General features: G+C 42.3%; 1 protein-coding gene across 2 annotated transcripts; it reads right to left on the bottom strand.

Annotated features, from left to right (window-relative positions):
• Nucleotides 1-4,206: 4,206 nt before the first annotated feature.
• On the bottom strand, nucleotides 4,207-17,401 carry LOC126928911 (netrin receptor UNC5B-like). 2 transcript variants are annotated; one of them, XM_050744786.1, is made up of 14 exons: nucleotides 17,180-17,401; nucleotides 16,728-16,982; nucleotides 13,954-14,192; nucleotides 13,070-13,283; nucleotides 9,394-9,732; nucleotides 8,394-8,561; nucleotides 7,962-8,126; nucleotides 6,899-6,934; nucleotides 6,561-6,831; nucleotides 6,344-6,492; nucleotides 5,536-6,263; nucleotides 4,788-5,176; nucleotides 4,611-4,712; nucleotides 4,207-4,535 (listed from the first exon to the last, which is right to left on the bottom strand). In XM_050744786.1, the coding sequence occupies exons 2-14, from the start codon at nucleotides 16,786-16,788 to the stop codon at nucleotides 4,364-4,366; spliced, it is 3,033 nt and encodes a 1,010-aa protein (XP_050600743.1). In that variant the 5' UTR covers nucleotides 16,789-16,982; nucleotides 17,180-17,401; the 3' UTR covers nucleotides 4,207-4,363. The 2 variants fall into 2 exon arrangements, with proteins under 2 accessions (XP_050600743.1, XP_050600744.1); XM_050744787.1 differs by having other exon boundaries at nucleotides 13,954-14,168; nucleotides 16,728-17,401.
• Between the last annotated feature and the right edge of the window lie 4 nt (nucleotides 17,402-17,405).

Below are 17,405 nucleotides of genomic sequence, written 5' to 3'. Positions count from 1 at the left end.
TAGTAGAAAGTTGTTGTAGAATGAAGGTTCAACTTTTTGCTATTTGTACACATTGTTCATATTCTAAGAAAAATTTATATAGAATGTAAATAATACAAATTCGAAAGAAATTTGTTTCGTACGCATTGCGAATGAGAAATTCTTTCGATTGCTCTGTGTGAATGAATTAAGAGCTTGGGAACTTCCTGGGTGATTATCTTTGAAGAAACTGTATGTAATATTATGAACTTGAAATTTAATACCCCGTAAAAAGTAAATCTCCAAACACGATATTATACGCATAATACTTTGAACAGAGTATACAAAATGATCTCGAATAATCTTGAAAAATCAACATATAAGAGGTTCATGAAATTGTTGGTAACGAATTGCACATTTAGCTAAACGATAAATTCATTTTAGCTAAACAAAATTCATGTTCATAAAATACTTTTCCCGAAATTCTATTTTGTTAAATTCTATTTGGGAGGTTTGTTCAAATAATATATAGTTTAGGAAATAATTGTGTTCAAAGATTCAAGTGGAACATCCTGTGTGGAAACTCAATTAAATTTGTATTTAGAATGGAGGAGGAGTATCATCATATTTGAGGTAAATGAGAGAAGTAATTGGTTCCCACTTGACAAGCTATTGTTTCGTCTCATTTGCAATTAATTCATCGATCCCTGAAGAATTGCCGCATGGTTCTTGCCGGGACTGTACGTGCCTGAATGCTTAGCGTGGTGTGCAAAATGCGCGGCAAATTTACTGCCCTTTAGCCGCGGATGTCGTGGAATTCCACGACGGAATTGTTTCGAAACTATGCGGCCACGCTTTTTGTTTCCGCGCCGCGGCAAAAATCCGGTCGGACGACAGCGGAAAAATACGCCGGTTCCTTCCGACGCCGTTTTAGAGACGCTTTCGTCCCTTTTTTATTTCCGTATAATCCGTGTTTCCTCATGCCAGCAGTTTGCGTGATTCAATCGTTATTTTTCTCTTCTTCTACGGCATTTCTATTTTTCCTGTATATTTCCACGTTATTTCGCCGATGAAATAGAAATTTTAGAACGTGAGAAATGATTTTTATTATGTACGCTGTCTCACAAGAGTATTCAAATCATAGAAAATTTTTATATTCACATTGTATACGATAAAACATTTTGAAGTTTCATTCACGCTGTAATGAGATACAGCGTTCGTTATTTGGTTCATATTCAACGTAAGATATTGAAAAATTTGATTCTCCAAATACGTCCATGCTCGTTACAGATACGATTCTTGACTAAAGAATAATCCTCGATACGATTTCAATCGCGATCTCGTTCTTTACAATCTTCTTTTCATCGCGTCGGCAACTTCTCCCCTCTCGAAACGATCCCATCATTCTCCTTATATCGCAGATTCTCTTTTATTTCTTTTGCTAGCGAGTGTAATTATCCGAGAGACCCCTGGGCTTCTAATATTACATCCATACACGCGTATATACAGTAACGCACTGATTGTATTTACTGCAGCACCCCCTTCTACCGGCTCCTCTGCTGCTCGTTAATTCCTATTCAAAGCAGAATATACAAAAACATCGACCAAATGACTACTTGATGAACGTGCCAACTGTACATGTATCGATTTAAGTAAATCAAACTCATCGGGTCAAATTTCCCTTAACAAGACCGACCCTTCGACCACCGCCGAACAGTTCAAACACGAGTCCAAACTCAACCCTGCTAAAACTGGTTCACCTAAACCTAACCAGCAAAGCACACTAGCCACGAAACAACCGAAGTAACACAAAACTCATCAATGTATACTGCTCTTATCTAATTAACCAATTACCACCTCGGTTCCGGTAATCCTTCCTGCATTATACTATACTCTATTCGTCAAATATATCAACTATAGTCATGCAATGTTTACACATTAGTCATACACGATCGAGCAATAATCGGCCGCAATTACGGCAATTAGTTGCATAATTTAGTCACATCGAATCGTGAATTTGGGCAGAGAGCACAGATCGATTTCGGAGCTCGGTTCGATCGCGATATCTCTGGACAATTCATAAAGCCAGCCACCCTCCATGGTGTTGTGCCATGCAGTTTTGCACGCGCTGTACGATGGCCGCGAGGGGATGGAAACGCGGGGCGTCGACTGCGTTCAGGGGTTGCGTGTGCGTGACCGGACCTTTCGCGTTAACGGAAGCGGGCGAAGCGGCCGCCGCCAATCTGATTGGCCCCATCCTTCTCGTAATTGCCTGTAGATCCCAATCGCGATTAGTCGGGGAAATTAATACGGTTCTGGATGTGGAATTTATGCGACTCTGACGTGGATTATGCATATACGATGGCCGGTCGGGCGCGGCAATAACCGCGTCGTTACGACGACGTTATCGAGGCATCCTCGTTCGCGGAAACCTCTCGCCCGCCACTTCTCGATTTTACCCGATAGGTATCCACGATTGGTTCATATCGAAGATTAATGACGCTTGCGCCTCGCATCGCGGTTCAATTCCGAATTAGACGCTGAAAGAGACGGGGGTTGTCTATTTCCTTTGGCGAGACTGATAGGGGTTGATCTTGAGTTTGAGTAATTCTAGGGATGTGGATATTGTGATACAGTTTTCAAATGTATTTGGTTGATTCTAGTTAATTTCCATATGAACTATATAAGAGAACTTACATTAGACGGAGTCTCAAACGTAAATTGCATATTTAATCACGTACTTTACTTTCCGTAGTATTTCCTCTGTCTTATAATGAGATATAATGCACGTAATATTCAAAATTATGCAAAATTACATTCTATCTAAATATGGAAACATGAAATTGTATAAAAGTATTCGCAGTCTACTTACAATAATCCCATTGGATATAACAAAGTATATAACAAAGTTGGAACAATAGTAACCTGCAGCACTTTCTACTATTCCATCACCATCCTTGATGTACTCGACAATCAATAATCACTAGGGATGCGTAACACCGTTCAGCTTTCACAATCCATCACTCTCCTCCTACACATACTTTTACATGAACGTAAAGAAGACAGCCATCTGGCGAGAGTCGAACGTGCGACAAATCCATATTCGCGGTATTAGCGTGAAAGGGTAGTTCTGCAGTATCCCCGACGACGCAGGTTAACAGCCATTGTCCGCTGGAATTACCAGCAGCGGCCTTCCGTGATTAAACGGTTTCCCCTACCGCTGGTCCGTAGTCCTTGGAAGAGGGTCGAGATATGAGGGGAAGGGTAGAGGTAAAGGGATACATGCATACCTATATGAGGGCTGGCATCCACGCATACCTATAGCTCCTCGAAGCTTGCCAGAATCCCAGGACCCTCACTCCCATGTTTAGCCGGATAATGCCCATTGTTTCGAGCATCCCACGCATCCTTGCTCTTGGACGCGATACCTAGTAGAAACCCCGAGCTGAAATGCTCGCGACGCGATACGATGTGTTCGAATGGCAGCCAAATTGCCGGCTAAATGCACTCGCGACTGTATTCTGCTGGCACCAGCCTCGCCATCGCTTCGAGGAACGCGGACTCTGGCATTCAGGTGCAAATTGGCCCTGTGAAGGCTCGTTCGCTACTTCCGATCTTCCTGTTGTATTGTTGCGGGCTGACATCTTACGGATCTTCGGTAGATCAGAACTGGTGAACTAGGATTCTGCGTTAGGATCGGTTAGCTTTAGGAGGCTGGTAATGGCTGTCGTTGACAAGTACTTGAGAATCGTTGTAGTGGAAGATCGATACGAATGATATAGCAACTGAGGGTGTTGAAGAATAAATGGAAAAAGATGTTGTTTAATGGAGTAGACAGTATGAAATCTAGATGACAGAATTTTTTCTTCTTTCTTTTATTCAGACTGGTGTTTGTGAGGGACTAGAGATTTTGCAGATTCTTGAAGCTAAAGTTAAGAAGAACACTGAAACAGATGATACTATTAAGGATTGGTAGAGGTAAGGAGTGATTAGAAGTCAAGTCATACCAAGACAAATTTTCATTGAACTTGTAGAAAAGAGTAATGCTTGTAAAACATTGTGTCTTCGTCTTCATGGTGATTGAAAAAGCCACCAAAAAACTTATACGATCATGCGAGTTACGAATATGAAATTGTAACATATATTTGTTTCGATTTCCTCAACTGCAAATAAAGAAGGGGATAAAAGGAATTTTTACAGACCAGTAATAGGAATGTTTTAGGGCTGTAATGTAGTAAGAACCAGCGCTTACTATAAACGAGCTTTATGTACAAACACGGTCGTTGCCTCTATACAACGTGATTCTACATTGATTCCTCTTATCCATAATATAGACTTCGACTCTCTTATATGTACAAAACATTGTAAAATTATAAACGAATGTTTGCTTAATGGGCAGTGGATGTTAGATCCATGGACCTAGGCGACTTTCGAGGACATTGGCAGCGTCCACGCGTCCCATCAGTCTTAAATGATTCAAAAGATCCGCGAGAGCCGTAGCTTCCTGATGTTTTGCCTCCCAAAGATCCAAAATGTGCTCTGTTGGACTGGATTTTGTTGCAAAGTAATCAACGTATCTGCATAAAATCATCGATAATTGCAACCTTCTGTCTTCCTTCATCTTTTCACAAAAACAGTTAACAAATTCTCACCGATCTACTTGAAGTCTCTGCGCTAACATTCTCCAATCGTTTCCTCGCGCACTTGGCGGATCGAGACACTGACACAACTGTTTTCTTAGCGTCTTAGAAAATCTTCAGCGAATAAAATTATCCAGAATTATTAAACTACGTGTAAATTAAGAAAATAGAAAGGACATCGAGTGATACCTGAATGGTCTGGGAACAATTGATTCGGTCGACCTGTTCGAATTCTTCCCACGCAAAACGATGGATGATTCAGACTTCGTGGCTCTCTTTCCACTAGAAGTATTTCTCTTCATCAAGTCCAGGTCGATTCTCAGGAAGAGCGCATGCTCTTCGAAACCACATTGACAGACTCGCAGCTCGAAGCTGAGCCTTAGATCGCCAACGGTTTTCTCGATCCTGAAGGATCTTCTCACACTGGTTCTCGTCGACGACCAGATTCGACGATGTGGAACCTCTTGACGTTCGACGAACCCGCTTTCTCTGTCTTCTAAGTCGATTCGAAGCGGTGAACCACCTGCTCTGAAGCCTAGCGCTCCGTGGTCGATTCGGGAACCGCCTAATCGTCGTTCCTGTACGAATTTGAGGAATCTCAAGCAACACTTAATGACTTGTAAGTGTTATTTACAAAGTAAAATGGCGTCTGAAAAGAATTCTAACAATGGAAAATATGAAATAAACGCTGTATCATAAATGAAGTACCAAATAAATGTATGTTTCATTTCTCCAAAATTTCTCTATAATTGTTGAAACTGTCATTTTTTTTAAACTAACTAGCAAAAAATGAAAAATTAATCGATAAAAAGATATGGTCATGTCTGAATCAAATGAAACGATGTGTAGAAGCAAATTTAGGGTTTGGAAAGTGTCATTTTCTAAACGAAATGTTTGGAGTTTAACCCAACAGTGAGAAATAATGTTAAAAGTCAACCTGTTCCACTACAAGCTTAAAGGCAGCCTTCGTGTCCTCCATTATATGGCACCTGATGTGATCCTTCTCGCGAGACAGAAACACAGCAACACAAATTCTCTTCACTGCTAATCCAGGCGCGACCACAGAATTCTCTCCAGCGACGGCATACACACTAGGACTCTCAGTAACCAAAAACACTCCAGAATGATCTAACTGTGCAAATGGTTGCCCAGGGAGATTTATAGGTTCGCCTCCCAGTGTAAGAATCTTCCTCCATATAGAACCAGAAGCGAGACTAGAACTGGTAGACGAATTGCTCGAGTTGTTAGACTTTGTCTCTAAGTCAAAATCCGTGGACCAGAGACTCAGTTCCCAGTTTCCAGTCCTCAATTCGGCACAGTGTTCAAACTGGAGGATCACAGGCTTCACCAGGTCGATTCCATTCGGACCACAAGCCACTATTGCTGATAGTAGAGTCAAACCAGTTGGTAGAACAGGTCTCAGTGAATCGTCTCCTAGAACGGCCAAGTGTAGACCGTGTCTTCTTCCACGAGAAATGGCTCCTTCTGGGATGGACATCGAAACTCCAACTTCTGGAACCACCAGAAGAGCGCCTTGATCATCGACCACAGCTCTCACGATGAATCCATCTTCGTGGCTTCTGTCGTCTTCTCCAGGTCTCTCCTCGTCGTCGTGGTCGTCGTCGTCCTCGTTGTTGCTCTCCTGGTTCGCCTGGCAGGTGGAACCTAAAGACCAGATATTACCAGGTCCGTTTACTATCTGTTTCTCGATCGTCGTGTTCGAGTTGATGGTACTCGTTTCTTACGAGATGATCGGCCTTCCTCGTTATCAGATAAGCCTTTGCCACGCTGGGAGTTCCTACAGGAGGACCTGGCGACGGAAGAACTAGGCGATGGCCTTGTGGTCGAAGGCAGTGAAAGCTGCGGCACGTCGTAGTGGTGCTCCGAGCAAGATCTGCCATCAGAAAGACTTTCAACGAGGAACAAGCATCGAAATGGGTTTAATTCCTGAGGGTTGTTTACCTAGGCATCCTAGATGCGTTTGACTCGTCTATCACCTGTTCCAGCCGCCTGTCCACAGAAAGAACCGAACGATCGTTCTTCGAGACGACCGATTTAGCTAAATCTTCTGGACGACGAAAGTCTAACCTGGCTATCCCATAAAGGGCTTCTATTCGTTCTTTCCGACGCATAAAACGGAACATGAAGATGAGTAATGATGCCAGAACGATCGCTGCTACGATGAGAGTGATGCAGAGTGCCACTATGTTTCTACGATCGATCGCCCTGGTTGCTGAGGGAAACGACGGCTTTCAAACTGATTTTCTATGGGTAGAACTGTTCTGTGCAGTGGAATTTACCTTCCTTGAAGACTCGCGGGTCGTCCTGTCCCAAAGCTGCATGCGATAGCACGAAAAATGTGACTTATTTCATGAACGGACAGACGTGATCTGAGAAAGTCTGAGGAACACGAGTAACTAATTACTTATCCGCGATGTTATAAGCTGAATAGTCGCGGTTGATGTACCATTGTTCTTATTTTCAGACGTACCGCCGACTGGATCATAAATCTTGTACGAAAGAAATATAAATGAAGAGTATATGAAAAAGTAAAATGTAAGAGAATAGAAAGAATATATATATATATATAACTTTCTTGTACACATTTCGTAGCTATCAGGAGATATAGTGATGAAAACTAGGAATGTATATTTTCCACAATAAAAAAGAAACGTGGGAAATAATGATAGAATAGTTCAAAATGCCTATCATCTGCTACATAACACAAATTTCGAAAGTTCTTCTAACAAATTTACAAGGATAGCTCGTCTACCTTATTGTAAATATATGAATTATTATTGTAATATCATGAATAGTTATTTCCAGTACAGTATTCTGATGGCCATGTAAAACTCTATAAAAAGTCAATCAAGTTCTCACGAATATACCATTATAAATTCACAAAATTTCTATGCATAATTACAAATTAATAATTTCGACCATTCTGTTAATTCTATTACAGTATTAATTCATCGCGTTCCACGCCGACAATTCATCGGTTGAAAATTTAATTCGACCTCTGCCAACGATGTACCGTCTGTCACTGAACAATGGAAATATTTGCGTCCAACGACCGGTTAATCGAAGGAGGTTACAACGCACGCTTTCGGCCCTATTTGACCCCAGCAAATAAAGGACCAGGGTCTTTCTGCGAGTCATTATTAATTTAAATCGTATCTTTGCGGCTCGCATGGAACCGCGAACGACGACCATCGGACGTGACGCCGGACAAGGGAAGTCCGTTCGCTCGTAATAAATTGTTCGTTGCTGCCCTGGTCACGAGAATATCAAAAAACAAAAAGACACAACGAAAAAGAAGAAGAGAAGCAACGAAAAAAGGAGGCAAACGCAGCTGGAGCTCACCACTACATCGATCCATGGAACAAGACTCGACGATGACGTCCTTGCCTTGACAGGGACGACCACCATTGCTCGCCGGGGGGTCGTTGCAAGATCTCCTTCTTACTCTGGAACAATCGAGACCGCATGCGGACCACGAGGACCAGCTTGACCATCTGCCGTCGACCGCTGAAAGCAACGGGTGAACTTGAAAATTCCGATTAAATCTTGGTTATCAGATGTATCCTGCAGCCAACGGGGACCAAATGATTACATCTCGTTGTGTTCTGTGTACGCTTTTGACGACGAGGCTCGTCTTTGATCGTTTCGTCGATGGGACAAGAAACAAGACTGTTTTGAGTTACAGAGAGGAATTACATAGTTGGTTATAGAGACACAGGTATGGAGTGGTATCGTTGTAATTGTTTTGTAATTGGTTGGTTCTGTCGGTCTTACCGGGACAGGAGGGATTGCACTCGACCCTCTGCGTCAGTGGACCTGGACAGGCTTGACCTCCATTCATGGCTGCGGGATTCGTGCACGTTCGTGTTCTCTTTTGTACACCTCGGCCGCAACGGGTGCTGCAGTCTGACCATCCTGACCAGGAAGACCACCCGCCGTTCACTGGGAACGTTTTCAAAATGGGTGGAACGTTGTATTGGAAAAGAGTGTCGCGTTTGCAAAAAAAAAAAGAATGACGAGGTGAAACGGTAATTTGAGCATTAACCCTATAGCATTTCAACCTGCTACGTTCTATTGTTGAAAGAGTTTCCTCGAATCTTGACTATGTGTAGCATATATATAGGATGATAGACATGTAATATGTATTATTAAATGATGATCATTATAATTGTAATAATCAACAATAATCTTCTTAAGCATATTGGATCATTCACGAGTGAAGCAAGGTCTCACATCCAATTTTTTGAAAATTTAGAAGTATAAAAATTATCAGTTGAATCATCAATAACTCAAGAGAAATTTCGCCCTTGAAGTGGTTTGAAAAGAAGCGAACGACGTCTTACTAAGGTAGTAGGCGAAAGAACTAAAGCTATAGAATAGAAAACAATTCATATTTACTCTTCTTGGCGAGATTTCAGATACATTCTCCGATTAGGAAGTTCCGGAACAAACAATAAACGCATTGGAACGTCAGCAAGCGTTTCGACAGAAGTGAACGAAATTACGGGAATCTCATTAAACTCCTTCAGGAACAACAATTAGCATCAGTCCTCTGCCGCGAACTTAGACTACAATCTCTCACGCAACACACCACCGATTCCCCCTTATTGTCTACCCAGACTCCGTCTCATTCTCCTACCCCTCTTCCCTGGCCCGTATCTGCGTTACGCTTAATTATCCCTCGATATGCGATCATCGTTTCTAATTACGTTCGCTCTGATCCGCGATTTAATGCAATATTCATGGGTCCCACGGAATGAGCAAGAGGTCTCACCATAAACCGTCAGCACTGCCGGTTCACTGACCCGCCTGGCAGCGATGTTCTCAGCGACGCACGAATAATTCCCCTGATGCCTCAGCTCGGCCTTCCCCAGGATCAGGTGTCCATCTACGGTTTGAACGAAGTTGTTGGCCGCTGTCACGTCGTTGGGGATGCTGTCCGCCATAGAAGAGACCGGAGTGGAGCTGGTCATTGCATCGAGAGGCGTGCCATTTTTCAGCCAGTAGACTTTCGGTTGTGGCACGCCTAAGGGTGGCGTGCAACGAAGTTCCGCGTTTCGGCCAGCTTCTACGGACAGCGAGTACGGCGGCGACAGGAAGTGCTTCTTCAGGTCTGCACACGAGGACCACCGCGCAGTGGCGGGCTTTTTTTAATATTCGTCCGGAAACACGAGGCACGAGAACTCGACGAGACACAAGGGCGCGGGGAAACAGCAGCGAGGGAGCAGGCCACTCAGCGATATTAGGCCGCGTATATAAATGCAAGGGCGCTTTCATGGACCGCGACTCTATGCTCCGCACTCGAGCAGAGCCTCTTTGCACCGGTCAGGAAAAAGATTTTGCTCGATCCGCGAGGGTTGCCATTCTGGATAGCCAACAGCATATTATTCGCTGTGGATCCACGGAAAAATAGACGCTTTTATATCGCGAAGGGAGGGACTGGTAAGCAAGAGCGTGCTCCCGATCCACCGGTTACATTCTTGCCCTCTGTTAGACCGTCTAGACTACCTTTGACCCCGTATCACTATCACGGATGCTTTTAGTACGTTCGTGAATGGGGAGTATGAACCGATTAGATGGAGATCGCGGTCGCGTTGTACGTGGCGTGTTATAATTTGTGGTGCAAATAGGGTGTAAAGAATTCCTTGATTTAAATTAAGTCGAAATTATACGAGAAATTGTTTTGCCTTTTAGAAGAAATAGGACAAATTACAAGTTCATATCCTTTGTAATTCACTGAGTTACAAAGATCGTAATAACATTCATACAAGCGGAAATGAGACGATCTCGCGAATCAATCATAGCGTTCAATCATTAATTTTAATTAGCACATCATACTTCTTCGGTAATTGGATTCTCCAGCTACGATTGTGCGAAAATGAACTACCATAAAGATTAAACTCTCTCATTAAAAGAATGCTTTGTTTTTAAAGCGAACGAGTCCGGACAAACTGGAAAGAGAATGATTTTGTTGTCAGATTTTCCGCGTAATTTCCTCGGCGAGTTTCTTAGGAGCCATGCTCGCGTGTTGGTACGCGGTTTCGCCGGGTGCTTTCCAGGAATTTCAGCCGTGAAATTAAGCTGCGTTCTCGCGGCGAATCATCGTTTCGAGGCGTGCAACGAAATTACCGCAGGATTAATCCAAGCTCGATTTCCTCAGGTGGATCGCGGCGCGAAACGACGCCGTGTTTCGCGACGAAACGCCATCACGATCAATAGCGTCCCGCGTATTCAATTTCGAAAGCACGTCCGTTTCCTGTTTGCTCGCAAATACGAATTTAATTCTACGTCCTGTTTGTCTCTCGCGTGTTTGCGCACCGCGACGCGTCTGGCGAAAATTGCTCTTTCGACTCTTGAACTTCCGCCTGTGGCAACTCTCTGTTCGGTTTTATCTGCGCGCGAAGAGAGCGCCGATGGTATCTCCAATCTCTGTGAAGGAAGCGCGGGGATAGGAGAAGCTTGGAGGCTGGTTTTGGAAAGATGATACTGGCTACTTCTGTTTGTTTGAGAGCATGACATGACTTCGTGCTCAAGAAAGTATTTTAGATTCAATATAATGTTTTGAGAACGAAATGTGAGATTTGAATCCTTTGCACTTTAAAAATGTTTCTGTAGGATCGGCCAAATTCAAGATATTTTTATAACGAAGCCTGGTACTCAAGCAAATGTTTTAAATATAATATAGCGTGATGAAGAAAGAATAAGATTGTATCCCTTTGGACTTAAAAAATGATTTCGTATGATCAACAACTTCAACACACTTCTACAGCGAAGATCTTTGCACTGAGAAAGTCAAGAGGTTTGTTCACTAATAGAGTAGCCTTCGTCCAATTTTATTTTTCATCCATGATAAAAATCGATCTGTTCATTTCAATCTGTGCATCCAATTATTTTGTAAACTATAGGTCATCAAAACAAATGTTTCGAACGAAATACGCTATCTAAAAAGAGATATTTGAAAATGTCTCTAACATTTCAAAGTAATCTTTGCTTTCTTCGATACAAACATATATTTTATATTAAGCTTTGAATATACCTGATTGTAAAATGAATTCACCGACTTATAACATATATATTTTTAAAAATCGTTCGATCATTTACGGTCTTCTAAATTTTCCTCATACCAAATAACCAATAAAATCGCCATCAAAAGTAAAATCAGTTCAAAAATCGCAAGTCGTCTCACATTGTTATGCATCTGGCGTCATTGCGGTTCATAGGTTACCGTTCCGATTTGCATGGTAACAATACACCGTTGTTGTCTCCACCCCCACGAAAAAAAGAAGAAAAAGAGAAAAGAGAGGATAAAACAAAGGGTAGTCGAAAGGTAGCGCAACGTTTCTATATTCACAGGTGTTTGCTTTGCAATAGAATATCGATTAGATTTTGGGCTCGGTTTACGCGTCACGAGATATTCGATGAAAACAAGCGAACGCGGCATCCCTCTGCGCCACTACCGACTAACCCTCGCCGACAGCGAAGCTTATGGGAGTGAATTTCGCGGCGGGTATCTCGAAAACCCCTGTTCGAGAGTTGGCTCGCTCTAATCGGGTTAATGAAGTTACATTTTATGGCCGATTCTAGGTGCTAGTTGCTCCCGGCCGTTTTCTCTGCACGACCTAAATCCTTCTTTCATCGTTCGCTCGAATACGTGCTACAATTGCGAGTTAATTCGTTTTCACCCTCTCTGTGTTCACCCTCGTCGCCCCTTTTTGTTTTGCATTACGTATCTTTTCTCTTTTTTTCGTCATATGGTTGGAATTATGGAGACTATTACTCGACGAACGTTCGTTTCAATTACATCGTAACACCCTGTCTTTAATGGAACAACTCGGTGTAGCAATAAAAGTTTAGTATCAAGCTTTTCAAGAGATATATTTTCGAGAGTTTAATTTGGTAGTAAAAAGAAATTTTCTTTTTTGGAAACTTATTTTGGGAAGAAGATATCTGATTTGGACAAATTGATTGGAGGCTGTCTGATCTGTCAGACTCAATCTACTTCTATCTATATTGAGCTGGCATTGTATTTATAGTGGAACAAATAGGGGTACCGTGGGGAACGTCGAGCAACTGACCAAATTGAGGCAGAGTAAATTTATTATTTCTGGTATTGAATCATCTATTTATGCGTTACTACCCTCGCGTATTACGTATTCGGTGTCTACTGTACATTATATATGCATGCATTATATCAAATTCGATGAATTATATCCAATGAAATATGTCTTTTCCTATGCAATTATTCACAAAAATCCACGATCCATTCGTAACCATATCTTGAAAAAAGCAAGATTCAATGGAATCCCAAAGACTTTTGCAGGATTCAAGAATCAAGCGTGGAAAGTGGCACATACATGAAAAGGGACGATCGAAAGCTGAGTGACCGAAGAAAAGCTCGAAGAGGAAAAGAGAGAGCGCCGAATGGATAGATTGGAGTGTTCTCTACTTACAAGCGACCTCAACCGTAGCAGGCTGCCCTCGAATCTGACCTGGTCCCGACCATGCCACGCACTCGCACTTGAACCTCTCCCTACCGAAGTACTCCTCGACCTCGTTCCTCGTCACGTTCAACTCGACCTCGACGACCCTCGTTCCGGTACGAGGGTCGACAAAATCCTGGTGCTGCGAACGTTCAGCCCGGTCACCGTTACAGCGAAAATACACCTGCAATGCAGCACGGTTCGAATAAGACGACTAGAATAAGGTAGTAATTGGCGGCGCGTGAAAAGGGTCAGAGACCAACGGTCGTCCACGTGGTGGGTAGAGGTTTTTCGAGTGGTTAATAAGGGCGAAGAGGAAAATGACGGGGCGACGGCGCTTGGACCTGGCCTGTTCCGCGAACAACGTGCGAAACACGGAACCCACCGAGCCAAAAACCTCCTCTTGGATGCAAAAGCGACGACTATTTGCCTCTTTACTACGCCTCTTCGACGCTCTATTTTACGAATTTCATTGTGTAATGGAGAAGCTGTAACTTGGCAGATTAAGGGGCTTATTTGTCGCAAAGGCGTTGTACGATGAACTACTGTAATTTTCAGTTTTTATGAAGGAATTGGAACAAATGTAGAAGGTGGAGATAAGCTGCGGTATGTACTGAATTCTTTAAAGTTTGTCACGTTTTTAGAAGGTATGCTAATGTTACGCGAAAGGAGTTTAACTCTTATTACTATACTCTATTACTAAGGGGAGATGTAGGTTCCATAAAGAAGAAATTTTTCTTCACTATGCTAGCAGTGAAATATGATACCATCTGAAGATTTTCGATTAATAACGATATGTGCCTTCTCTGTATGATTGCGACCTGACCCTATTGCGACCCTATTATTTTGCGTACCTGAAGAGCGTGTGCTGCGCGGCAATGAAGGGTAGCCGGTTTCCCTTTGACTACGAATGTGTCAACGGGTTCCGCTAGGAAGATCGGCAACGAGCCACCAGCGATAAGATCGATATCGCTGTTTATAGTTGCACTTTCGTAGTCACCATAATCGTAGTCATCTACCGAATAATTTTCTTCGTCATCTTCCTCCGCGTCTTCCTCCTCCTTCGTGTCTAGAAGCAAAGGGTGAAGTTCACCTGAAATTTACGTAAAATTTATATCGTGAATCTTTTGTTTCAACAAATCTCCATCATTAACAATTTTAGATGCTCTGCGATATCAATGGAATGGCATGACAAAAGTGGAATTTAAATGATTAATCCAATTATAGGAAGCCGAGGGAACTTCCCTTGAACCATGAATAAATGATTAAGGCGCTTAACTTTGGCCGCCACAGACGTGAGGAAAAGTGAAAGTTGAAAGAGAATGAAGTAAGTGGCAGTGTAAAGACAGGGACGCTTCTAATTTCATATAGTTTCATGAATCAACTAGTGTTCCCTTTCGTAACCTAATTATTCTGATCGAGAAACAATCGTAGGATCTTTGATGCAAAATCACACACTTCTCTACTTTTTACAGCACTTATAACCTCCATAACATCCTCTATCTGACTTAATAAATCTATCTAGAACAGTTACTACATGTTCCTATCCATTCAAACAAAATTATAATTCATCGCTATTCTTTTTCTTTTAATAAAAAAAATCCAATTACGGAGTATTAAATATGTAACCGCCGAATTTTTCAATAGAAATCTATAATTCTCTAATATAAAAAGTTTATACCATTACAATCGCACGAATTTCATCTACGGTTTCTCCTCCAATTTCAAAGTACCACGTCCTTCAATTCTGTTGCATTTATGCAACTCTGACGAAATATTTCATTATCTGGTCTGTAATGAGTTAACGCATAACTCCACGAACAGCCGATAAAGATCGGACGTCGCAACCGAGTAACACGTGCATGGAGTGCAAAGCGTTAATTCAGCGAGTGAAATGAGCCGTGCTCACCGAGAGATCCGTTCCTCACCGATCATCGTGACTACAGATAACAAGCCAAACGATGTCCGTTCTCGAGCGATCGAATGTTTGTCCCACCTCGACCAAAGCGCGATTCTGCCCACGGTAAATTTAGACGTCGCGCGATGGAAACGGTAAAGCTCGGTTTAACGATGCGTACGGGATTTTACGTCGTGTATCAGTCAGCGGGACCCGCTCGCTTAAGATCTCTTAGTCTTTACACTTGGTCTCCATACCATGTTTCTCTATCTTTCTCTTTTATCCTCGTGATTCGTTCGGTCCGGCTTGCACACACTCTAAGTCACAGCCAGAACTTTATTACCCGGCACGGCTAGGCGATCGCGACTCTTGTTTGACTCGAAGTAGTAAACCGAGAGACGATTATCCCCGCTGTCACACTCGCGGGAAAACATGTCACGATTTCGAGCCAGGGCTTTGTAGAATATCAACGTTGTGCGAGTAAATTCAACCCGCGAATTTATCTCTGTCGCCCGGGGGATGTTTGGACATGTCCGAGGACACTTCGAACGCGACTCTGTGTAAAGTTCTCGCGCGAGTTGTTAACACTGCGGCGGCGAAATGTAAAATGGACGAAATTGTTTCTTTACTTTTAGTATTTCACCACGTACACTGCTAAACCAAAAGTTTCAGTACACTGTATGTTCTATGAAACAGAAGGGTTTGGAGAGAAGTCAGCATAAAATACTGTTATCTTCGGGAACTCTTTTAACAAAAATTCAAAACGTAAAAGTAGATATTTTATTAAATTATTAAATTATTATTAATACATACGATTACGAAGAGCAATAAGAATTTATATATATTTGATAAAAAAAGTTATCTCCAAAAATGCACCGATACAAATCTATAAAATTTCTACAAATTCTGAATATTCTGGTATTTTTTAAAATTTCAAATATCTATAAGCTGACTTGATATTCTGAGTGATTCTTGACAAATTTTACGTTTCTTTCACGATAAAAATCACGAAGAATATTTTTTTATAGGTATTCTGTCGAGATTTTTATGGGAAACGTGTGATTCGTATTCGCGAATTTAATTCGCTCGCTTCATATTTTCGCGATCCTCTTTCCGGGATATGATTAATTGCCTCCGGTGTCGCGGACGCGAGAATCAACGCACCAGTTCATTTACATTCTGCTCAGTTTTTGGTTACGTGTTAATCTTCGCGCCCGCTCGCTGTTAAAACAGCGCATGGAAATTCGCTGGAATTTTTATAATTTCCTGAACTGTGAATTTTCATTATTTTCTTTCTTTTTTGCATTCAGTAATGAAAATTATAGTAAAACATTTTTTGGAGAAACATTTTGAAAAAACATCAGTAACTCTCTATCTGAACTATCGATAGTTAGAAAAGTCGTATTAATCGACCGCTTCTCGAACTAAATCAAGACGTGTCGCGATAAGCAAAGTTCTGGCGAAACACAAATGCAAACGCGACGAAAGTTCGCGACCAAGCAAACACTAACAACTTCATAACAATCGAACAGCCAGACCAAACTCTCGTACCTATGGACAAGGAGCGTTGTTTGATTCGGGGATTTCAAGCACGAAATTCCAAATTCTCGAGCTCGAATTCTCTATTTACCATGGACTCATAAGTCCACGATGAAAAAATGTTCCCGCTGCGAAGTTCGATGCTGTCTATTACAAACCATAAGCCGCGTGGTTAAAATAACTCATCCTTACTCTCGAGAGTGCTGGCGAGGCGTAAAAGCGCCAGAAGCAATATGCTGATCTTTAGCTCCATTCTCGGCTCACATCTCACTGAACCGTTTCCCTCGACCACCGATGAACGAAAACAGCATACGACCACCTTACGCTCCAATCACCCTTCAATTACACGATCAAAGATCCATTCAACTTCATGAATCTTCATTAAAACTTCTATCACCCATTGTCAATCTTATTACCAAACTCTCTCTTCACATCTTCAATTTCTTTCTAAGAATTCCAAATCAAATATCAAAATATCGAACGAACCATAAAGAGAGAAAGAAATTAACAAAATGTCAGAAGAATAGAAAAGTATGAATTCAGAGAGAGGTTGTTCTTTGATCGTCGAAAAAGAGACACGGGCAAAAGAAAAAAGAAAAAAGAGAAGACTGAAGCGGCGTTAATTGTTCGCAGCTTCGAATTACATGACGAATCCGCGCGCGGTACGGTTCGCTGCGCTTCCGTTCGAGCGTGCCGCGTTGTAGCACGAGAAAGATGGGCTGAGAGAGGGACACGTGACCGGCTGCGAGAGACCCCCCGGTGTGCGCGCGATCGACAAACGGAACGAAGAGCTAGCCGAAAGGGGGGAATTCGGAATGGAGTGTTGGCAGCGCACGATCCTCGCCGCTCGGCACGCGGTAGACGACTGAA

The sequence above is a fragment of the Bombus affinis genome, chromosome 2 (assembly GCF_024516045.1).
Source record: "Bombus affinis isolate iyBomAffi1 chromosome 2, iyBomAffi1.2, whole genome shotgun sequence".
Lineage (NCBI taxonomy): Eukaryota > Metazoa > Arthropoda > Insecta > Hymenoptera > Apidae > Bombus > Bombus affinis.
This window is presented reverse-complemented; position numbering and strand designations above follow the sequence as displayed.

What these genes read in the sequence shown, in the direction of transcription:
- LOC126928911 (XM_050744786.1), bottom strand. Translation starts at nt 16,788, where the DNA reads ATGGAGCTAAAGATCAGCATATTGCTTCTGGCGCTTTTACGCCTCGCC. An exon ending in TTCCATGGATCGATGTAGTG is followed by an intron (nt 6,935 to 7,961) that starts GTGAGCTCCAGC and finishes TATCGCATGCAG; the next exon opens with CTTTGGGACAGGACGACCCG. An exon ending in ATTGTTCCCAGACCATTCAG is followed by an intron (nt 4,713 to 4,787) that starts GTATCACTCGAT and finishes TATTCGCTGAAG; the next exon opens with ATTTTCTAAGACGCTAAGAA.